Raw genomic sequence first — 23,547 nt, 5'->3', positions numbered from 1 at the left:
AGGAAAGCACGCGCTACACAAATGAGGTGGGGAGCCCAGCAGAGGCCTCCCACTTGCTGAGGTGCCGTCTTTCTATCAGGGCATTTGGAGCAAACAGCACAATGGCTTTGGACTCTGCTCTCTGGACGTGGGGCTGAAGTGTTTCTGGGAAATGGATTTGGGCTCATGTTATGCTGAGTCGTCCTGAGAAGGAATTTCTACATGGTTTCGAGTTTGTTTTAATGGCAAAACAGAAACAATCAAACCGACAGAGCTCTGACGTGTTGAGTGAGAATAGCATCCCTTTCATTTCTAATGCGATTTACGCAGATACATACATACACGTATAATTTTTAATGTATGGGTTAATTTTGTTCATAATGAAAAAGGGTGTCAATATTTGTATTTTTCTTACTTGCTAAACGTTTAAAGGGCACTTTACACACCTTATCTAACTTATTTCTCACCACAGTAAAATGGGGGGAGCAAGGCTTGTATTATTCTCAGCATTTATCTGGTGCGACATTTGAGGCTCAAAATGGGACAGTAACCTGTTCAAAATCTCATAGTTCCTAGGAAGCAGAGGTTGGCCTCGAACTCAGGTCGGTCCTTCAACTCCAATCCCTTTACCCTCTCCTGTATATCTGTATATATACACAGCCTAAGAAAAAGTATTAGTCTCTCGATGGCGAGAGAGAGAGAGAGAGAGGCACACCCCGGAGATATTGTGGGTTTGGTTCCAGACTACTGCAATGAAGCGAATATCAAAACGAAGAGAGTCCCATTTTTTGGTTTCCCAGTGTGTATAAAAGTTATGTTTACACCATACTGTAGTCTTTCAAGTTCGCAACAGCATTACGTCTTAAACACAGTGTCCATATCATCGGCACTGATGGACTTGCTTGGTGCAGGGTTGCCACAAACCTTCAATTTAAAAAAAAAAACACAGTATCTGTGAAGCACAGTAAAGCTAAAACACAACAAAACGAGGTGTGCCTGTAGATAGAGATAGAAATATAAACATAGTTATCAATATATAGATACAGTGGATTCAGATACATAGCGTATTTGTATATTACACGTACATGTGCGTTGAGAAGTAAGTGTGTTTAGAAAAGAACAGTAGCATAGTTGGCCTCATTAATGCAATGAGAAGAAGAAAAAAATTGAAGGGCAATGTTCATCTGAGGCTCCACAGCCTGTGCCCGTGCAGAGCGGTGGGGAAGCCCCGTATCCCTCCCGTGTGGCAGTGACCTAGGACGTCCTTGAATCCTGGGAAGGCCCGAGGGAGTAAAGGGCACTGCTCCCAGTGCCTGGACGTGATCCTGGGTGAAATCCCAGATCAGAGAACGACTCTGGACGGCTGGGCCAACTCCCGGCTCGGATCTGTGAACCGAGATCACAGAGGGAGGACCAGTCTGTACTCACAGGTTCTACAGCCAAACGAAGGGTCCCTGAGGGTCCACGAGTCTGAGAACCAGAAACCCAGACGCCTCCTCATTTCCCTTCCTGGCTCTCTGGCCAGACAGTTTCCACCTCCTCCAATGCAGAAGGCAGCGCCTCTCATTCTTTGCCCCCAGAGCAGGGTTTGGCCCGCCGTGAGTGGGAGTGCCGGGCAACAGCTGGCGGTTAAGAGGAGAGCTCTGGAGATGCGCCGCTGTCTGCAGGGGAGCCTCTGCTCAACCGCTGAGCAGCGGGGTGCAGGAGTCACCCCGTGAGAGCCTGGCCGCCCTCAGCTAGGGCGGGGGCATCACAACACCGTACATGCGTAGCTTCTGTCGCGGAACAATGTGCATGCGGAATTTGTAGGGGAAAAGGCAGTGCAGGGCTGTCTGGGCTGGAGCTGCAGGGGTCGAGGGATTCTCCCATTTGAGGGCCTGGTCCCCCGAGCTCAGGAAACCAGTGCTCTGTGGAGACAGAGGATGTCCTGGCACGTGGGGCAGGGACCACGCGGGCTAAGATGTGACAGTGTGGCCTTGCCGAGGGGCAGCAGGCAGGGAGAGGTGAGGCTGCAGCGCTCAGCCACGTTTGGCCCCGCGGCGGGGTGGCGGTTCAGCATTTATTCCTGATTCTGGAGAGATGGAAGCAGACGAGCACTGCGGGGGTGGATTTGACGGGGCTGAGGGTGGGTGCACCGGGACAATGAAGGGGCCACAGCGAGGGCCAGCGGAGGGTTGTGTGGAGGCCCTGATTGAAGGGAAAGGCGGTAAAGGCAGGCGAGCAGGTGGACTTTAGAACCCTAGGAGGTCAGAGTGGCAGGACTTCGTGACCCCGGGGTGCGTGGGCCTCCTTTGCAGCCTCTTCTCTCAGCCCGGCGCCATCTGTCTCTGTCTCCCTCCAGGGATGTGTTCCCGCAAGGCTTGCCTGATGAGTACGCCTTTGTCACCACCTTCCGGCTCCGGAAGATGTCTCGGAAAGAAGACTGGTACATCTGGCAGGTCATCGACCAGTACGGCATCCCGCAGGTGTGAGCAGCGTGCCTTGTCCGGTGCAGATTTCCTTCTCCTTCTCGTGGGCTTGGCATCAGCCACCGTGTTTTCTTCTGGGGTCTCTGTCCTGGGCCTGGGAGATGGAGGGTCTGGTGTCCACAGAGGCGCAGGGCAGCTGCAGGGGCTGGCAGACCGCCAGAGGGCTGCCCTTCTTCCTTGACGGTCAAGTGCCCGTCACCTGGTGGGGCAGAACGCCCAGTTCCTATCTCAGGGGCCCTCAGCGCAGCCAGGGAGGTGGCAGCCCGTGCTGCTGTCCTACGGCACGTGCTCTCTTAGCAGCACGTTCATTATGTAGTGCAAGAAACTGGCTTAGAGTCAGCACGATCTGGGTTCAGACCTCGTGTCTAGTCCTTTCTTGGTGTGGCCTCTGACTCACTTTCTTCTTTTTTTTTTTTAATTTTATTTATTTACTTTTTATACAGCAGGTTCTTATTAGTTATCTATTTTATACATATTAGGTATACATGTCAATCCCAGTCACCCAATTCACCCTACCACCCCCCCCGCCCCCCTGCTTTCCCCCCTTTGTGTCCATACATTTGTTCTCTACATCTGTGTCTCTTATTTCTGCCCTGCAAACGGGTTCATCTGTACCTTTTTCTAGATTCCACATATATGCGTTAATACACGATATTTGTTTCTCTCTTTCTGACTTACTTCACTCTGTATGACCGTCTCTAGGTCCATCCACGTCTCTACAAATGACCCAATTTCGTTCATTTTTATGGCTGAGTAATATTCCGTTGTATATATGTACCACATCTTCTTTATCCATTCGTCTGTTGATGGGCATTTAGGTTGCTTCCATGACCTGGCTATTGTAAATAGTGCTGCAGTGAATATTGGGGTGCATGTGTCTTTTTGAATTATGATTTTCTCTGGATATATGCCCAGTAGTGGGATTGCTGGGTCATATGGTAGTTCTATTTTTAGTTTTTTAAGGAACCTCCATACTGTTCTCCATAGTGTCTGTATCAATTTACATTCCCACCAACAGTGCAAGAGGGTTCCCTTTTCTCCACACCCTCTCCAGCATTTGTTGTTTGTAGATTTTCTGATGATGCCCATTCTGACTGGTGTGAGGTGATACCTCACTGTAGTTTTGATTTGCATTTCTCTAATAATTAGTGATGTTGAGCATCCTTTCATGTGTTTGTTGGCAATCTGTATATCTTCTTTGGAGAAATCTCTGTTTAGGTCTTCTGCCCATTTTTGGATTGGGTTGTTTGGTTTTTTGATATTGAGCTGCATGAGCTGCTTGTAAATTTTGGAGATTAATCCTTTGTCAGTTGCTTCATTTGCAAATATTTTCTCCATTCTGAGGGTTGTCTTTTTGTCTTATTTATGGTTTCCTTTGCCATGCAAAAGCTTTTAAGTTTCATTAGGTCCCATTTGTTTATTCTTGTTTTTATTTCCATTACTCTAGGAGGTGGGTCAAAAAAGATCTTGCTGTGATTTATGTCAAAGAGTGTTCTGCCTATGTTTTCCTCTAAGCGTTTTATAGTGTCCAGTCTTACATTTAGGTCTTTAATCCATTTTGAGTTTATTTTTGTGTATGGTGTTAGGGAGTGTTCTAATTTCATTCTTTTACATGTAGCTGTCCAGTTTTCCAGCACCACTTATTGAAGAGACTGTCTTTTCTCCATTGTATATCCTTGCCTCTTTTGTCATAGATTTGTTGACCATAGGTGCATGGGTTTATCTCTGGGCTTTCTATCGTTCCACTGATCTATATTTCTGTTTTTGTGCCAGTACCATATTGTCTTAATTACTGTAATTACTTAATTACTGTAGCTTTGTACTATAGTCTGAAGTCAGGGAGTCTGATTCCTCCAGCTCTGTTTTTTTCCCTCAAGATTGCTTTGGCTATTTGGGGTCTTTTGTGTCTCCATACAAATTTTAAGACTTTTTGTTCTAGTTCTGTAAAAACTGCCATTGGTGATTTGATAGGGATTGCATTGAATCTGTGGATTGCTTTGGGTATTACAGTCATTTTCACAATATTGATTCTTTCAATCCAAGAACGTGGTATATGTCTCCATCTGTTTTGTGTCATCTTTGATTTCTTTCATCAGTGTCTTATAGTTTTCTGAGTACAGGTCTTTTGCCTCCTTAGGTAGGTTTATTCCTAGGTATTTTATTCTTCTTGTTGCAGTGGTGAATGGGATTGTTTCCTTAATTTCTCTTTCTGATCTTTCATTATTAGTGTATAGGAATGCCATAGATTTCTTGCATTAATTTTGTATCCTGCAACTTTACCAAATTCATTGATTAGCTCTAGCAGTTTTCTGGTGACATCTTTAGGATTATCTATGTATAGTATGTCATCTGCAAACAGTGACAGTTTTACTTCTCTTCCAATTTGGATTCCTTTTATTTCTTTTTCTTCTCTGATTGTCGTGGCTAGGACTTCCAAAACTATGTTGAATGATAGTGGTGAGAGTGGACATCTTTGTCTTGTTCCTGATCTTAGGGGAAATGCTTTCAGTTTTTTCACCATTGAGAAGGATGTTTGCTATGGGTTTGTCATATATGGCCTTTATTATGTTGAGGTAGGTTCCCTCTATACCCACTTTCTGGGAGTTTTTATCATAAATTGGTGTTGAATTTTGTCAAAAGCTTTTTCTGCATCTATTGAGATGATCATATGGTTTTTATTCTTCAGTTTGTTGATATGGTGTATCACATTGACTTATTTGCGTATATTGAAGAATCCTTGCATCCCTGGCATAAATCCCACTTGATCATGGTGTATGATCCTTTTAATGTGTTGTTGGATCCTAGTATTTAATGTGTAGTTGGATCCTTTGCTAATATTTTGTTGAGGATTTTTGCATCTGTATTCATCAGTGATATTGGTCTGTAATTTTCTTTTTTATGAGTTTGGGACTATTCCTTCCTCTGCAGCTTTTTGGAAGAGTTTGAGACGGATGGGTGTTAGCTCTTCTCTAAATGTTTGATAGAATTCACCTGTGAAGCCATCTGGTCCTGAACTTTTGTTTGCTGGAAGATTTTTAATCACAGTTTCAATTTCATTACTTGTGGTTGGTCTGTTCATATTTTCTATTTCTTCCAGATTCAGTCTTGGAAGGTTATACCTTTCTAAGAATTTGTCCATTTCTTCCAGGTTGTCCATTTTATTGGCATAGAGTTGCTTTTAGTCTGTTATGATGCTTTGTATTTCTGCAGTGTCCGTTGTAACTTCTCCTTTTTCATTTCTAATTTTATTGATTTGAGTCCTCTCCCTCTTTTTCTTGATGAGTCTGGCTAAAGGTTTATCAGTTTTATTTATCTTCTCAAAGAACCAGCTTTTAGTTTTATTGATCTTTGCTATTGTTTTCTTTGTTTCTATTTCATTTATTTCTGCTCTCATCTTTATGATTTCTTTCCTTCTGCTAACTTTGGGTTTTGTTTGTTCTTCTTTCTCTAGTTCCCTTAGGTGTAAGGTTAGATTGTTTATTTGAGATTTTTCTTGATTCTTGAGGTAGGATTTTATTGCTGTAAACGTCCCTCTTAGAACTGCTTTTGCAGCATCCCATAGGTTTTGGATCATCGTGTTTTCATTGTCATTTGCCTCTAGGTATTTTTTTTTCCTCTATGATTCCTTCAGTGGTCTCCTGGTTATTTAGTAACGTATTGTTTAGCCTCCATGTGTTTGTGTTTTTTACGTTTTTTTCCCTGTAATTGATTTCTAATCTCATAGTGTTGTGGTTGGAAAAGATGCTTGATATGATTTCAGTTTTCTTAAATTAACCGAGGCTTTGTGACCCAAGATGTGAAGTATCCTGGAGAATATTCTGTGTGCACTTGAGAAGAAAGTATAATCTGCTGTTTTTGGATGGAATGTCCTATAAATATCAATTAAATCTATCTGGTCTGTTGTGTCATTTAAAGCTTGTGTTTCCTTAGTCATTTTCTGTCTGGATGATCTGTCCATTGGTGTAAGTGAGGTGTTAAAGTCCCCCACTATTATTGTGTTACTGTCGATTTCCTCTTTTATAGCTGTTAGCATTTGCCTTGTGTATTGAGGTGCTCCTGTGTTGGGTTCATATATGTTTATAATTGTTACCTCTTCTTCTTGGATTGATCCCTTGATCATTATGTAGTGTCCTTCCTTGTCTCTTGTAACATTCTTTATTTTAAAGTCTATTTTATCTGATATGAGTATTGCTACTCCAGCTTTCTTTTGATTTCCATTTGCATGGAATACCTTTTTCCATCCTCTCACTTTCAATCTGTATGTGTCCCTAGGTCTGAAGTGGGTCTCTTGTAGACAGCATATATATGGGTCTTGTTTTTGTATCCATTCAGCAAGCCTGTGTCTTTTGGTTGGAGCATTTAATCCATTCACATTTGAGGTGATTGTCGATATGTATGTTCCTATTACCATTTTCTTAATTGTTTGGGGTTTGTTTTTGTAGGTCCTTTTCTTCTCTTGTGTTTCCCACTTAGAGAAGTTCCTTTAGCATTTGTTGTAGAGCTGGTTTGGTGGTGCTGAATTCTCTGCTTTTGCTTGTCTGTAAAGCTTTTGATTTCTACGTTGAATCTGAATGAGATCCTTGCTGGGTAGAGTAATCTTTGTTGTAGGTTCTTCCCTTTCATCACTTTAAATATATTATGCCACTCCCTTCTGGCTTGTAGAGTTTCTGCTGAGAAATCAGCTGTTAACGTTGTGTATGTTATTCCCTTGTTGCTTTTAATTTTTGTTTGTCTTTAATTTTTGTCAGTTTGATTAGTATGTGTCTCGGCGTGTTTCTCCTTGGGTTTTATCCTGCCTGGGACTCTGCACTTCCTGGACTTGGTGGGCTATTTCCTTTCCCATGTTACGGAAGTTTTTGACTATAATCTCTTCTTATATTTTCTCAGGTCCTTTCTCTCTCTCTTCTCCTTCTGGGACCCCTATAATGTGAATGTTGGTGTGTTTAATGTTGTCCCCGAGGTCTCTTAGGTTGTCTTCATTTCTTCTCATTCTTTTTTCTTTATTCTGTTCTGCAGCAGTGAATTCCACCATTCTGTCTTCCAGGTCACTTATCCGTTCTTCTGCCTCAGTTATTCTGCTATTGATTCCTTCTAGTGTAGTTTTCATTTCATTTATTCATTTCAGTTATGTTTTGTTCATCTCTGTTTGTTTGTTCTTTAATTCTTCTAGGTCTTTGTTAAACACTTCTTGCATCTTCTCGATCGTTGCCTCCATTCTTTTTCCGAGGTCCTGGATCATCTTCACTATCATTATTCCGAATTCTTCTTCTGGAAGGTTGCCTATCTCTGCTTCATTTAGTTGTTTTTCTGGGGTTTTATCTTGTTCCTTCATCTGGTACATAGCCCTTTGCCTTTTCATCTTGTCTATCTTTCTGTGAATATGGTTTTTGTTCCACAGGCTGCAGGACTGTAATTCTTCTTGCCTCTGCTGTCTGCCCTCTGGTGGATGAGGCTATGCTTGTGCAAGTTTCCTGATGCGAGGGACTGGTCATGGGTAGAGCTGGGTGTTTCTCTAGTGGGCAGAGCTCAGTAAAACTTTAATCCACTTGTGTGCTGATGGGTGGGGCTGAGTTCCCTCCATGTTGGTTGTTTGGCCTGAGGCGGCCCAACACTGGAGGCTACAGGCTCTTTGGTGGGGCTGATGGCGGACTCTGGGAGGGTTCACACCGAGGAGTACCTCCCAGAACTTGTGCTGCCAGTGTCCTTGTCCTCACGGTGAGCCACAGCCACCCCCCGCCTCTGCAGGAGACCCTCGAACACTAGCAGGTATGTCTGGTTCAGTCTCCTCTGGAGTCACTGCTCCTTCCGCTGGGTCCCGATGCACACACTACTTTGTGTGTGCCCTCCAAGAGTGGAGTCTCTGTTTTCCCCAGTCCTGTCGAAGTCCTGCAGTCAAATCTCGCTAGCCTTCAAAGTCTGATTCTCTAGGAATTCCTTCTCCCGTTGCCGGACCCCCAGGTTGGGAGGCCTGACGTGGGCCTCAGAACCTTCACTCCAGTGGGTGACCTCCTGTGGTGTAAGCGTTCTCCAGTCTGTGGGTCCCCCACCCAGCGGTTATGGGCTTTGATTTGATTGTGATTGTGCCCCTCCTACCATCTCACTGCAGCTTCTCCTTTGTCTTTGGATGTGGGGTATCATTTTTGGTGAGTTCCAGTGTCTTCCTGTCGATGATTGTTCAGCAGTTAGTTGTGATTCCAGTGCTTTCGCAAGAGGGAGTGAGCGCACGTCCTTCTACTCTGCCATCTTGAATCAATCTCCACGTTTGCTTTCTGAGTCTTGATGTTCTTAGCTGGAAAATGGAAAACAGAAAACCTCCCAGGAATGGTTAGTGGAAGCACCATGTGGAATGATGTCTCTAAAGCGTCTAGAATGCTGCCTGATGTGTGATGCAAGTTTTCATGGTAGTCTCTGGTTTTACCTTGAATGGAGCTCTGCAGCTCGTCTTTGCCCGTGTCTGGTGCATGCTGGCCCTCAGTCCCTGTGAAGGTAGGCCCACCTGTCAACAGCATGCAGCCGAGTGAGGGAGGACCTGTCTCAGGCCCAGGCCACCAACACCATACACTGATCTGAGATGCAGACCCGATCCGCTTGTCCTCAGAGTTCATGGACCAACCATACCTGTCATTTACCCTGGTCCTCTCTTGAAGAATGAACTGTGTAGTGACATTACTCATCTTCAGCTGGGGGACACTGACTTTATTTTCACTTGGGGTTGAAATAAAATAAAAGCTCAAGCCATTGCACTGCGGTAGCCACACTCACGGGCTCCTCCCCCAGAGGCGACTTCCTCCGTGGCAGTGAGCTCACTTCCCGTGGTTGAAGCCGGACCCTGCCCCCGAGGGCACCTCTCATCCACACTCACACGCGGTCAGTAGGAGCCAAGGACTGTCCCGAGTGCTTCACAAATCTTAACTCAGTCCTCCTAACAGCCCTATGGGTAGGTTCTACTGTCACCGTCTTACCGAGAGGAGCCTGACCCACAGCAAGCTTTAGGCGTCTGCCCATGTCTTCGTAGGTCGTGAGGGGGAGAGGTGGGATTTGAACCCAGACAGTCGAGCTCCAAGTCTGTCTTTTGACCGCTGTGCCCCGCTGGCTCTGGTCCCCATCCATTAGTCCTGTCGAATGACACTCCTGCAGCGTCCCTGGTCAAACTGAGATGCAGAACCATGGTCAGCCTTGACTGCCCAGTGGCCTGATTTCCTGAGTGTGGGAGGCTGACTGCAGGAGGTGGGACTCTTCTCCAGAGAGCAGGCAGCTCGTCGTGACCCTCACCCACCTCCACTGCAGACGCGCACGTCTCCAGTCTCCTGGGGTCCTGTGCTGTGGGCCTGGGCACCTGCCATGGCAGTCCTATGGGGCGAGCCCGCACCACCCCTCAGTCTGGGTCCTCTTCCTCCATGGCGTTTGCAGGGCCGTGTCGGCCTCCTCCCCTCCTTCTGCCAGAATGAGCCCTGGGCTGGAATCCTGCAGAGCCATGCAGAGACAGAACCTGCCTTTTCAGAGAGGCGCCTGGCTGTTCCATTCCACTGAACAAGCTTTGGGACGTGCCCTTCGCTTTGGGACGTGCCCTTCGCTGAAAATGACGTGGTGGCCACCCCACGCCTCGGGGAAGTCCTGACCGGACACAGGAGAAGTAGACAGAGGCCACGTAGAAGATGACCTGTGAGCCGACTGGTGTGAGCCACCCTGTCGCGTGCTCTTTGTCCCGTAGCCCGGTAATAACAGGATCTAGATTTTTATACCATGACCCCACGGAGAATTTACAACCACCCTTGACCGTTGGCATTTTCCCCGTTTGTCCTTTGGAGAGACTGAGGGGCACTCATTCCAGATCTGATAAAGGGCCAGGAGGAGGCTAGTTCTGGAACAGGGTGGAGGGGTAGAGGTGAGACTCGGAACAGGCTGGAGGCCAGTGCGGGGACTGGAGAGTAGGCTCTGCGAGGTGGGCAGGCTTGGGACAGGGAGCCTGGGAGACCGCTGTGGTCCTCTCGGCAAAGGGTGATACTGACTCAGACCAAGTAGTCATAGGGACCTGGGGAGAAATGATGGGATTCTGCATATGTAGTTTGAAAATAGAACCAACAGGGTTTTCTGATGGCACTGGAGTGCTGAGGCATGGAGTGCCCTCCTGAGGCCCCCCCAGCTTGGACTCGGGCCTGCCGGGCCTTCCTCTGCTCTGTGTGGTGCTGGGAGAAATAGAAACATTGGAGAAAAACCCATCTCCTCATGAAGCTCCCCAGGTGGCTCAGGGGTACAGGGCTCAAACAGGTGAAACTGATTTCAAGAAAGAGACCAGGCTTAATCATGATTATTAGATTATGCTTACGAGAAGTTTCAGGTTATTAGTCAGGGGTTCATAGTTTTGTTTTTCACCCTAACCGTAACATACCAGCAGACAATGCAGTTAAAAATAAATTTTAGGTTCCCCTTGGCTGTGCTGAAGCCATGTGGGGGACCCGAGACAGAGAAACCAGAACATCTGGGTGGTGTCATAAACACTGTGGCTGGTTCCCTGCAGGGCAGTGGGCTCCTTCCTTTAACCTCGGGGCTCTCATTCATTCATTCCCTTTCTGTTGAGTCCTACTATATGGCGTGTGTTGTCCTAGCCACTGGGGTTAAAGAGATGAGCAGTAGAGACAGGGGGCCTGCTTAAAAGGATGGGGCAGGGCAGGCAGGAAACGGGCGGATGAAATAAATGACCCGAAATGCTTTCATATACTGTCCCAAAATGCTCTGAAAAAACAAATAAATCCACATGCCTGAGGATGTGAGAGCAAATGACCAGGTTAGAATCCAGTTACACGTGTGTGTCAGAGAAGGCTTCACTGCGGTGATGTCTTTGAACTTGCTTCATTTATTGTAGATAGTATTTAGAACAGTGCCTGATGAATAAGTACTATGTATTTTACATATCTATAAATTCATTTAATTCTCATAACAGCTCTATCAAGTAGGCACTATCATCAGTGCCATTTTACAAATGAGGAAACAACACACAGAGGTTAAAAACCTGCCCGAGGTCACACAGCTTAAAAGTGACTTGCCAGTTTGGGTGTGGGCAAGCAGTAGACAGCCCGGAGTTCTGAAGAGTGTTTTAGTAAAGTGTCTCGGGGTGAGGGAGCTGATGAGGTTAAGGGTCAGGCTTAAGGAAACCAAAAAGATATTGTGGTGTCCTGGGATTAGCAGCAGCAGGGAGCTCCCTGCCCGGGGCCTGGATGGCCTGGGCAGGGAGAGGTTGGTGGTTCGCGGAGACGTTGTGTTCTGGAGTCGTGGAGGAGGGAGGGCTTCCAAAGGGCCCTGGCACGTGGAGGAACATGGCCGTCTGGAACCGCAGGGAAGCTGGGAGGGCAGGAGAGTCAATACCAGACCCCTCTCTCTTCCCGCTCTTTGATTTCTGCTCCCATGGGCCAGACTAACTAGAAGCCAAAGGGCATCGGAGCCCAGGTCAGGAAGTCAAAGGTCAGAGTCTGGGAGTCCAGATCCAGGTAGAGAGAGGTGGAGCGTGGATATCAGGGCTGATGGAGGCTAACCCCATGGAGACTGGACAAGAATATACCCACCCATCCATTTGCTCAGTGAATACCTATTTTCTGTGTCACGTTACGTCCCCCACCTCCGTGCGCTGAGGCAGTATTGATCTTGCCCACTCCTGCAATCCTGACACCTAGCAGGTTGCTTGCCTGTCACAGAGGATGTTCAGTGAGTATCGTGCAAGGGGTGAAAGAATAAGCACATAGATGAGCATACGTTCATTCGTTACTTCATTCATTCATTTAAAAAAATTATTTTATTTTTTGGCTGCGTTGGATCTTCATTGCTGCATGCAGGCTTTCTCTAGTTGCGGTGAGCGGGGACTACTCTTCGTTGTGGTGCACGGGCTTCTCATTGCGGTGGCTTCTCTTGTTGGAAGCACAGGCTCTAGGCATGCGGGCTTCAGTAGTTGTGACACAAGGGCTCAGTAGTTGTGGCTCACAGGCACTAGAGCGCAGGCTCAGTAGTTGCGGCGCATGGGTTTAGTTGCTCCACGGCACGTGGGATCTTCCTGGACCAGGGCTCAAACCCGTGTCCCCTGCGTTGGCAGGCGTATTCTTAACCACTGCGCCACCAGGGAAACCCCTCATTCATTCTTAAAACGCAGAGGAAAGTAAAACTTCCTTCCAGAGTTTTCAAGGCATTTTGCAGAGGGCTGGAGGGTAACCCAGTGAACGAGACAGCCAAGGTCCCTGCCACCGAGTTGCTTTATTCTACCAGGGCTTCGATTTTAGCTGCAAGGTGAGAGAGAGTTTGGGTGAGTGGATGGGGTCTCAGACTGGCACCTGGTATCTAGACACAGATGGATTCTGTTCTGCCGTCTGCGGTTTTAAAAGAAGCTGAAACCAGTCAGTGTTTCTGGTCGGTCTCACAGATGAAGCCCCTCCTCCCCAGTCCCCTTGTAGTTTTACAAAGGTGCTCTTACCTGCAGAGCCCTTGGCTACTTGAGATTTTGACCCCTGGATTAACGTGCGAGCTCAGATCTTCCATTTAATACAGGGTTTAGATGAGCCTGTAAGGTAGGTGTCAGTAACACCACTGTCGTGAGGAGGACACCAGGGCTCAGGGATGGGAAGTGCTTTGCCCAAGGCTGACCAGCTGGTGAGGGTCACGGCTAGGATCAGACTCAGATTTGTCGGGTCTGACTCCGCGATCTCCCCTCCCCAGCTGCCCTCTCCTCCCTTGGTCCCATGCAGCTCAAGGGGCCTCTGGTCCTCTCCTCCCCAGGTGTCCATCCGGCTGGACGGCGAGAACAAGGCCGTGGAGTACAACGCTGTGGGTGCCATGAAGGATGCCGTCAGGGTGGTCTTCCGAGGTCCCCGGGTCCATGACCTTTTCAACCGGGACTGGCACAAGGTGGCCCTGAGCATCCAGGCCCAGAACGTCTCCCTGTACATAGACTGTGCGCTGGTGCAGACACTGCCCATCGAGGAGCGGGAGAACATCGACATCCAGGGGAAGACCGTGATCGGCAAGCGCCTCTATGACAGCGTGCCCATCGACGTGAGTACTGGCGGGCCTTCTGCAGCCAAGGTCCTGGGGTCACCGGGGAGAAGCCTCAGGCGCCACGTGCTCCTGATGTCCCCTGCGCCTGTGTGTATCATGTATCATCATGTATCATCACCTTGCACTGTCTTAGGAGGGAGGACCCTGACTCAGAAAACTGCCGTATCACCATCACTCGTTCATTCACTCATTCATTTAATCGTTTAGCCACTTGATCATTTACCATATATATACTGAGCAGCTACTCTGTGCCAAGCACTGTGCTCTGCACTGGGGACACGGGACATATATCTACATGTGTATGTAGACAAATCGATGGGCAGAGAAATAGAGTCACACAGTTCCCTGTAAATTCAGACTCTTTTCCCTTCTTCTCTGATTGTAAAAAAAGTTGGAACATATAGGAAAGCATAGGAAAATAAGTAAAAATCATCCTCATTTCACCAACCAGGGATATTAAGTGGGGAAGACTCAGTGGCTGGTAATAGCTGTCTTTCCATCACCATTACATCAGTGTTCTTTCCTTCTTTATTCTTTCCTTTCCCTCCTTAATTCTTTTTTCTTTTTTTTCACTTTCCTTTACTGTGTCTTTCTTTCCTCTATGAATGCATCCCCACATCTGTACACACAGACACACACACCGTGAACATGCACACACGTTACACGTGTACACTTACGTGCTGTCTTCAAGCGGAAGTCAGCTTGATCCTTCTGACCGGGAGTGTCCCCTGCTTCTCGAGAAGTGACCAAATCATGATCTGGGATAGCTCTCTCCAAAACCATTTCTTTTCTTTTTTTACACGTATGTGTATTTCTGTTATCGAATACAGGGTTGCTGGATGCGTGCTGGATATTTTGAAATTTATGTAAATGACGTACAGCGTGTATAGGCACGTCTTGCTTTTTTCTCTCAAAATTATGTGTCTAAGCTTTTGTTTCTTTCAGCTGCTGCATAATCCTTCATTTTATCGTACATTTTGCTTATTTGTTCTCCTGCTAGTGAGTATTTAGATTGTTTTGCTGTTTCACCATCATAACCAGCAAGTCTTGGTCTTGAACGTGCTGGCGCGTCTCCAGATGTACGTTCCTCATGAAGAAAACAGGGTAACACGTGCCGTTGAGGCTGGAGATGTGTACCAGTTGGGAGAGTTTCTCTGGGGCATTCAATGATCAGATTGTAGGGTAAACAATTTTTGACTTTCCGGCATATTTTAACTTCTCAACAAAGAGACAGAACATTTATGTGTCCACCAGCAACGTATGAAAGACCCATTTTCTTAGATCCTCACCAACACATTGATAGATTTTTTTTTTTAACGTTTTTGTTGTTTTGCCAATCGGATGGGCATACGATGGTATTTTATTGTGGTTCTATCTGCATTTCCCTGATTACCACTGAGCTCAGAAATACTTCTATGTGTTTCTTTTTTTTGTTGCGGTACGTGGGCCTCTCACTGTTGTGGCCTCTCCCATTGAGGAGCACAGGCTCTGGACGCGCAGGCCCAGCGGCCATGGCTCACGGGCCCAGCCGTTCCGCGGCATGTGGGATCTTCCCGGACCGGGGCACGAACCCGTGTCCCCTGCATCGGCAGGTGGACTCTCAACCACTGCGCCACCAGGGAAGCCCTGTTCCTATTTTTAAATAAGCTTTGGTTCAGTGAGGCTAAATTAATTCACTCAATAAACACATTTTATTTTATTCTTTATTGAGGCCTAATCATATATAGTAAAATGCACAGATCTGAAGTACATATTTTGATGAGTTGTGTCAAATGTACATGCCAGGGATGGAAAGTGGTAAATGCGTACCAGCTGCCCCCAGCCTGCCGCCTGGCCCTTCCCGTCCACGTGGGCAGCGTCAGTGGGACTCGTGCTAGTGCCTCGTGTTGTGCTGTGGGGTTCATGTGATCAAGCAGGTGCTGTCTGCGTGTCCCGGGGGGATAGGAGCGCCCCAGTGGGTGGCGACTGCTCTTTCCGTCTTGTCTCTCAACATTGTGTTTACTGAATAGAAAAAGACTTTAAGACTCTGACTTGAAGCTACTTATGGCCTCTTATAAAAGGGAAGGATCACACTGAGATCTTTTCAGTCTCTTTGAATTACTGTTTTGATAACAGTAAGCATCAGATATTACGGGGCCCAGAGGAAAGGCATCCGACCTCAATGAACAGGGTAGGCGGATGGGGGAAGACAGGAAGGGGTGGGCAGGGGTGGCTTCCCGGAGGCAAGTGACTTCTGGGGTGAGCCTGGAAGGATGAATTGGATTTGTCTGTGCGCAGGATGGGAGGTGGCAGGAGCTGAAGCACGGTGGGGGAGGGGTGGGGCAGGAGGCAGGGCCAGGCCTCGCTAGTGCACAGGCCCTGGGATCCACCTGTAGGTGAAGGGGCAGCAAAGGTTGAGGAGGGTGGGGAGAGCTCAGGGCTGTACTGGAGGCCGTTTCCTGGGGCTGCAGAGTAGGGTGGATGGAAGGAGAAGGCGGGTGGGCCCTGTTAGGGAAGGAGGTGAGAGGCCAGGGCCTGGGCTGGGAAAGGGGGCAGGGCTGGGGGCTGGCCTGGGGATCCTGGCTCCCGGGTGACTCTCTGCTGAGGGATGTGCAACAGAAGCGGCCAGGCAAGTCAGTGGGCATCTAGGCTGATGGACGGGGAGCCCGTCTCCGAGCTGCGGGGAGAGGAGACTCAAACCCTTGGGGCCCGGGGCTGGGAAGGGGTGCTCCTGGGCTCTGGGGGTCCAGCTGGTCTGGGACCTGCCATGCCGGGACCCCTGCCCCGTGACTCCCCGGAGGCCCTGCCAGCCTTCCCTCCGTTTCCCGCTCCCGTGTCCCAGGCCTGCCCAGCTCCAAATCCCAGGGGATGGGGTTGGCTGCTGAGAAGCCGTAACCCCTCTCAGGAGCCAGGGGGTTAATTTCTGATGCCCTCCAGCTCTGGGTTCATCGCGTGGCTGGTTCTCGTGCTCGGGACCAGCCCTCGCTCACCCGCCTTGAGCAGCACAGCCCAGGGCAGCGCCCCTCCCCGCGCTCGGCGCCCTGGAGCTGGTGGGCTTCGCTGCTCTGCACCGGCCCCAAAGCCTCGATTCAGCTCTGGGTAAAGAAGAGTCCTCCAGAGACAAGAGCATTCAGGCTCGACTGGGAAGCAGGGGGCTGGGCCCGCGTTTGCCCTCCTTCCGCCCCGGCAGTGGCGGGGGGCAGGCGCAGAGTCCACCCAGAGTCTGAACAGGGGCCGCCGGTGGGTGTCAGAGCCACAGGCGCCGGCCAGCACCTTGCTCTCTGCCACCCACCGTGTTCCCAGAAGTTCTCACAGGCTGACTAGGTCCTCCATGTTGCAGGCTGTGACCTCACTCACCACATTGTCCCCATTCTGTAAGGACGTTCAGCACAGAGATTTAGTCACTCTGGGAGATCAGCTCGGTGCCTTGCGACCACCTAGAGGGGTGGGATAGGGAGGGTGGGAGGGAAGGAGACGCAAGAGGGAAGAGATATAGGAATATATGTATATGTATAACTGATTCACTTTGTTATAAAGCAGAAACTAACACACCATTGTAAAGCAATTATACTCCAATAAAGATGTTAGAAAAAAAAAAAGTGGCAGAATTAGGAGGCGGGGGTGCAGGCCTCACCGTCTGCTTGGAAGTTCTGCCTTTACTGTGAGTCTGGGCCTCCAGGTCCTGTCCCGTGCTGACTCTCAGATTCGATGGTCACATTGGGCCCTTAACTGGGCCCTTTTAACCCACAGTGTGGAGTCTGGGGTCTGGGCTGGGTCCCACTCTCTCCTCTGGCCCATTGCCATTAGGTGAGTGTCCACGTTGTACCCAGTGCCGGGGAATCCCAGAACCTGACGTTTGTCAGAGGAATACTGTGCCCACTTCCTGTTTTGTGCTGGGTTTCTAGATTAAAAATGAATCCTGATGAACTACATGAAGGGAGGATCAATGAACCCCGCAACCCTTCGTAAACCTTCCAGAAGCGTAGGCTGGGGCACTTGTGACCATGTAGCTCAGGCTTGAACACGGTGGGGAGAGACCACAGCACCCTGCAGCTCCACCTGCCATGGACACTAGTGTCTGACCTCACCTGGTCTTCACGGTGCCCTAGGAGTCATGTCAGCATCTCCATCTGACAGAAGAGGAAACAGAGGCTCAGGGGATTGGGTGCCTTGACCAGCTGCTCTGAGAGAAGAGCAGAGCTGAGGCTCAGACCCGGGCCCGGCTGATCTCAGATCCTCAGCTCTCTGCACCCTGATTGGTTTCCACACTGTAGTCAGGAAAGGGTCACCAAGCTGCACATGGTGGGTACGGAGGGAAACTGGGGCTGGAGAGAGGACCCTGCCGCAGTTCAGCCTGGAATTGCTGAGGATGTAAACGGGAGCAGAGATCCCAGGTGGTGGGGGCAGAGGGGCATCAGGAGGTGGGCTCCCTGACATGGTGGAGGGAGGGGAGAGGGAGGAAGGTGGGACAGGGAATGGTGGGATTCCAGGCAGTTGGAAGAGACCCCTCCTGGCTCCCAGGCCCTGCTACCCACCCTGAGTGCACGTGTGCAGGCCCCAGGCCACCTGTGCACCTCCCTGACCCTGACCTTGCCTTCCTTCTCCACCTCTGTCCCTGTGGCCTTGCCAGACAGACCCAGCCGCTGAGCATGTACGCTTGCTAATGCAGAAAGCAGGACCCTCTCTTTAAAATAGGCCTTGTTCCAAAGCATGATTCTGTGTTTTGTCATTTTCTCCTGTCTGTGGGCTGGTGTCTCTACAGGAAATACAACAGACAGACAACTGGAATTGTTACTGTTTCTGCTGAGTCCAGTCTGTGGAGTGAGGGCTTACACCTGCCGGGGCCTGTCCCAAAGCCAGGAGGGTGAGGTCGAGCTGCCTGGCCTGCTCGCTCAGGGCCTTCAAATGCAGCACAGGCCGCACAAGGGCACAGGGGAGGTGCAAGGCTGGGAACATTCAGCACTGGTGTTAATAAAATAAGTATCCATTGATTTAGCTCAATTTCCATTCGATAAATGTTTGTCCGTGCATGGTGCATGCGTGTATCCACTCAACCATTCATTCTATGCCTCAGGACATCTGCTGTGTCAGGAAGTACTCTGGGGCTGGGGCTACAGAGAAACACAAGGGATAGGAGAGGCCTGCCTCACAGAACTGCTGTTCTAATCAGAGAAACACAGTTTAAAAAGTAAACTGAGAAATGCACACAAAGGAGGCATTGTGGTCATTGCTCCTATAAGGACGTACAGGATGACAAGTGGCAGGGAGGGCCTGGGCTCTGATGGGTGGTTACAGAGGTGAAAGGTGAGAGGAGCCAGCCTTGTGAGGAGCAGGAGGGAAAAGCAGGTAGGGAAAGAGAGCTCAGTGTGTTTGAGGGCTGTGGGTCAGGATGGGGAGCCCTGGGGGAAGATGGACACACAAATGTACAATTACCATGCAGGCTGCTATGTTCAGTATTAGCTGTATGTACAAGGAGCCAAGTGGTGGAGAAGAGACCCCGTGAACTCTTCTTGACAGTAGAGGATGTGTATCAGTTATCAGTTGCTGCATAACAAATATCCCCCATCCCCCGCCCAAAAAAGAGGGATGAAAACAACAAACTCTTATTGTCTCACAGTTTCTGTGGTTCAGGAATCTGGGAGGGGCTGAGCTGGGTGGGTCTTGCTCAGGGTTTCTCATAACGTCGCTGTCAAGCTATTGGCTATTGCTATGATCTTGAAGTTAGAACAGGGCTGAAAGACCACCTCCAAGCTCACGCAGGTGATTGCTGGCAGTCTCCCGTGGGCTGTTGGACTGAGGGCCTCAGTTCCTTGCTGTTGGATTGCTGACAGCGGCCCTGGTTCCTCCCTACGTGGGCTTCTCCGTGGGGCAGCTCCCTGCGTGCCAGCTGGTGACCCCAGGCTGCGTGACGTGAGAGAGAGAGAGAGAGAGAGAGAGAGAGAGAGAGAGACCATGCGCGCACGCACCAAGAAGCCAGTCTTTCCATAACTGATCTCGAAGTGACACGCCGTCACTTCTGCCATGTTGTGTTCCTTAGAAGCCAGTGACCAGGTCCCTCCTACTCTCGAGGGTGGGGAGGTGAATGAGGCTCCACCCCTTGGAGGAGCATCAGAAGATCTGTGGGTGTATTTTTACAACAGCTCCTGAGGGGATGCCTCAGTGTGGTTGCTAGTTTTCAGGGGTTTTCCTGGAAGGGAGACCACGTGCAGAGGCATGGATGTGAAAATCCGTGGTTTCCTTTGCTGTGCAAAAGCATGTAAGTTCAATTAGGTCCCATTTGTTTATTTTTGCTTTTATTTGATAGAAGCAAATTTGTAATATAAAAAAGTTCACTTAAGCCACCACATGGAGATGAGAGAGTTGAAAACAGGGATACTCTGAACCTTTGGAGACTGTTGGTGGCAGCACCATGGCAGGGGCTTTAGTGAACGCAGTGGCCACGGATTGTGGACGGGAGGAGGCGTGTGAGGGGCCTGAGCTGTAGCACATTCAGAGCAGGAGAAAACGCTGCCCCCAGTCTGTGCTGACTCACCTTGCACTTGGGGTTCGCGCTGTTAGAGGGATGGGCTGTCTGTAGATGACACGTAGGCTCCCTCTGAAGTTCAGCTCAGGGTCAGACCATACAGGACCCTGAAGGGGAAGCGGGCCTGATCCCTGAGCAGGGCCTGCCTGAAAGCAGGGAGGATCTGGGTTCCAAAGCCCCCAAAACTCACTCTCTGTCCTCCTTTTCCCTCCCAGTTTGACCTACAGCGGATCGTGATTTACTGTGACTCCCGACACTCGGAACTGGAGACATGCTGTGACATCCCCTCGGGTCCGGTGAGCAGAGACTCTGCATGGAGGGGTTGGGGGGGCGGAATGGGTCCTTGGCTTCCCGAGGGAGGGGTTTCCTGGGCCCTGGGATGGGATCAGGGGACACCCGCCACCACAGTGCGCCCTGGGAGGGAGCCCCATGGTCATTGCTAGGGTTCCGTTTCCTGGTCTGGCGGGTGTGGGTTGGGGGAGCGGGTCATGCAGGTCTGCCCCAGCCTCGGTCTACGGCCCCCGGGGCTGCAGCTGAGTGATGAGACCCAGCTCTGGGGAGCACGGGGCAGAGGCTGGCAGGGGGGAACGGCATCTCTGCTGCCAGCGCTCAGAGTGGGGAGGCCGCCACGCTCTGCGCTGCTCAGCAAGACAGGAGGAGGCAACACGGGTTCAGGAACAGCGGGCAGAGGCTCCTGGGCCCCCGGCGCAGTTCTGCCTCTCCCAGGGCCTCCCCACCTCTGCCTCGGTCCAGGTCCCTCCCTCTCCATTTACCAAATACCAGTTCCGAGGGTGCTTCCATAGTCCTGCCTCCCAGAGTTGAAAGCTGAAATCCATGCACTCGGCGGGCGCGGGCCCGGACGCAGTGAGCACTCGGTCAGCGTGTCCTGTGTCAGGACGAGTGGGGGGCACAGGCACCCGGGGTGGTCGTTACCAGGGCTGGGGCTGGAGTCAGCTGAGCCTGACTGTAGAGAGAGAGGAGAGAAAGGAAAGGGAGGGAGACGGGTAAGAGCAGGAGAGAATAAAGGGAAAGAAGGAGTGGGGGAGAGGAAGGGAAGAAAGGAGGGAGGGAGGGGGCTGGCGAGGGTAAGGAAATAAGTCATTACGGGCACACCTGCTGGGTTCCTGCGTTCCGGACTCTGAACTGGATGCTTTCTCCGTGTCCTACTAACTCCTCCTCACTGCACTGTGATGGAAACGCCCTTGTCCCCACTCTGCAGAGGTTAGCACTGAGACTCAGAGGGGTTAATGGTTCCCACAGGCTGCTGAGAGGCCAGTGAAGTGGCTGAGCCCCTTGGCCCACACCAGTCTGACTCCAGGGCCTCAGGGTACCAGCACCTGCGGTCAGACGCTACTTGCCCTCCCTGCTCAGGCTCCAGTGTCCTCAGGGTTCCTGCCTCCCCTTTGCCTGTGCAGGGAAGCTCCAGGGAGTGGTGCCGGGCAGGAAGCCAGGTTCTGACCGCTCTGCTTCCCTTCCAGTGCCAGGTGACCGTGCTGACGGAGCCCTCACCCCCGCCCCAGCCGCCTCCCACCTCCGGCAGTGAACAGATCGGCATTTTGAAGACTATCAACTGCTCCTGCCCAGCTGGAGAAAAGGTACCATCCACAGTCCACCTTCAGCCGCCAGCCCGGGGCCCCAGAGCTGAGTGGGGCAGGGTGGCAGCAGAACCAGCAGTGGAGGTGGGAATTTCCCATCATGCACGTGGGCTGCCAGGGCAGGGTGGCCCCAGGCTCCAGGCGACTCTCCAGTCAGGGGCCTGTCCTTGCTCCTTGGGCTTCTCCCTTCTTGATTTCTGTGCACATCGGGAGGGGAGCTGCTCAGACCCAGCCGTGACGAACCTCTTCCTGAAGTTCGTGACGTCTTCCCAAGGCACTCTGGCCCCTCCCGGTCTCCTCTTCACTCGTGTGTGCGCCTAAACCAGCCAGATTTGCTTCGAGGATAAGACTCTGCATGGGCAGCGGCCGAGGGTTTAGGTGTGCTCTGCGGGACACACCCTCATCCCTTTCTTCTCAACGTTCCCTGTAATTAGCTGTACTATATAATCTACATGCATATATGAGTAGAGTTTAATGCCCCTTGTTTCTAATTTTAAAACCTAATATGTTTCCGACTGCCACCATCGCCTGCCCTTTAGCCTAGATGAAATGTCTCCTCGAGTGCCTGAGGCCTTCATCTGTTTTTCTGTGGATGAACAGCCCTCTTAATAAGAAAACAGTTTCCACTGTTTGAGCAGAATAAACAGACACGTGAGGATGGCGAAATCGAGATGGTCTCCGTGAAGATCTGCTCGACTGGTAGCCCCCCAGGGCCCTCGGTCTGCAGCACGCAGTGTATCAATCGCTCTGTCTGCCCCTCCCAGCTCAGGGCCGGCACCCAGGAGGTGCTCCCCAACTCTGCAAGGGCCTTGGGAGACACAGACAAAACTACGAAATCGTGGATGACGTTCATTGGAGTGGACACACTTTAAGAATTTCCTGACAGTTTTGTTTCAATAAGCCACCTGTCCTGGCAGCCTCTCCTCCTTCCCTTCTTCCCTCTCCTCTGTTCTCCTTCACACTCTCCTTTCTTCTTTCCACCCAGAGACCCCCTCCCAAGGAGCTCCCAGTCAAGTGGGGATTTCTAACCATGGCCCAGCTGGCTGGGAGGCCACGAGAAGCAAGCTCGGTCATGCTGCGAGCTGAGGCTTTGTCTGGGGCGTCGGTGGAGTTAGGGGCTTCCGGCCTGGTGCTGGGTTAGGATTGGGAGAAGCTAGAGAGGTAGCCAGGGTGGGTGCACCCAGGGCGCCGGGCAGGGATCCTCGTCCGCGCCCCTGCCGGGCTCGGACACAGATAACGTGTTGATCCGGTTCTCACCCATCAATGTCATAACGAAAGCAACTGTCCAAACCCAAGTCCTTTTGAATTCTTGTTTTCCATGGAAAACCCCAAACGGAAAGGGTAACTGCAGCAGCGTGGGGCTTGGCCCACTAGCCTGCAGACTGTGCCCGGGAGGGTGGCCGATGCTATCTCTGCCTAGTTCATGGTTTCCCCAGAGCCCTGCCCTGGCGGGGCCCCTCGGGAGGAAGTCTGGGGTCAAGCAGGCCTCCGTCCTCTCTTCCCGCCCACCTTCTCACTCTCCAGCTCACGACCACCTGCTGGATCGCCACTGACCTCCTGAGCTTGGCTCACAGATCCCCTCCCCCACCTGTCCCCACTCTGTGTGGCCCCTGGTGGGTCCTAGTTGCCCTTCTAGCCTCATCTCACTCCCCTCTCCCCTCCCAGTTTCAAGTAGGCGGGAATGTCCTGGTCCTCCGCCAGGTCATGATCTTTCTTGCCTTCTGGAATTTGCATATGTAGCACCTTCTGCCTAGAACATCCTTTTCCCTCCCGCCACCCCTTTTAATCTGCTAATGCCTGTTCTTCTTTCAAGATCCCCAAAGAATCCTTTTCTGATCCCATTACTATTGTCTGTATGATCTCCCTCCTCCCTCCTCCCTCCTCCCTCCTCCCTGCCTGCCTGCCTGCCTGCCTCCCTGCCTGCCTGCCTCCCTGCCTGCCTGCCTGCCTCCCTGCCTCCCTGCCT

General features: G+C 50.5%; 1 protein-coding gene across 1 annotated transcript in view; it reads left to right on the top strand.

Moving 5' to 3' along the window:
• Window positions 1-23,547, top strand: part of COL22A1 (collagen type XXII alpha 1 chain) — a 260,806-nt gene that overhangs the window by 63,398 nt on the left and 173,861 nt on the right. The window contains exons 6-9 of the mRNA XM_027132542.1: window positions 2,321-2,444; window positions 13,206-13,481; window positions 20,202-20,282; window positions 21,465-21,581. Of these exons, the coding sequence (XP_026988343.1) occupies window positions 2,321-2,444; window positions 13,206-13,481; window positions 20,202-20,282; window positions 21,465-21,581 (598 nt within the window). The remainder of the gene's footprint in view (window positions 1-2,320; window positions 2,445-13,205; window positions 13,482-20,201; window positions 20,283-21,464; window positions 21,582-23,547) is intronic.

This window comes from Aethalodelphis obliquidens, unplaced genomic scaffold (assembly GCF_003676395.1).
Source record: "Aethalodelphis obliquidens isolate GAN/ISIS:26980383/991018 unplaced genomic scaffold, ASM367639v1 scaffold41, whole genome shotgun sequence".
Classification (NCBI taxonomy): Eukaryota; Metazoa; Chordata; class Mammalia; order Artiodactyla; family Delphinidae; genus Aethalodelphis; species Aethalodelphis obliquidens.
This window is presented reverse-complemented; position numbering and strand designations above follow the sequence as displayed.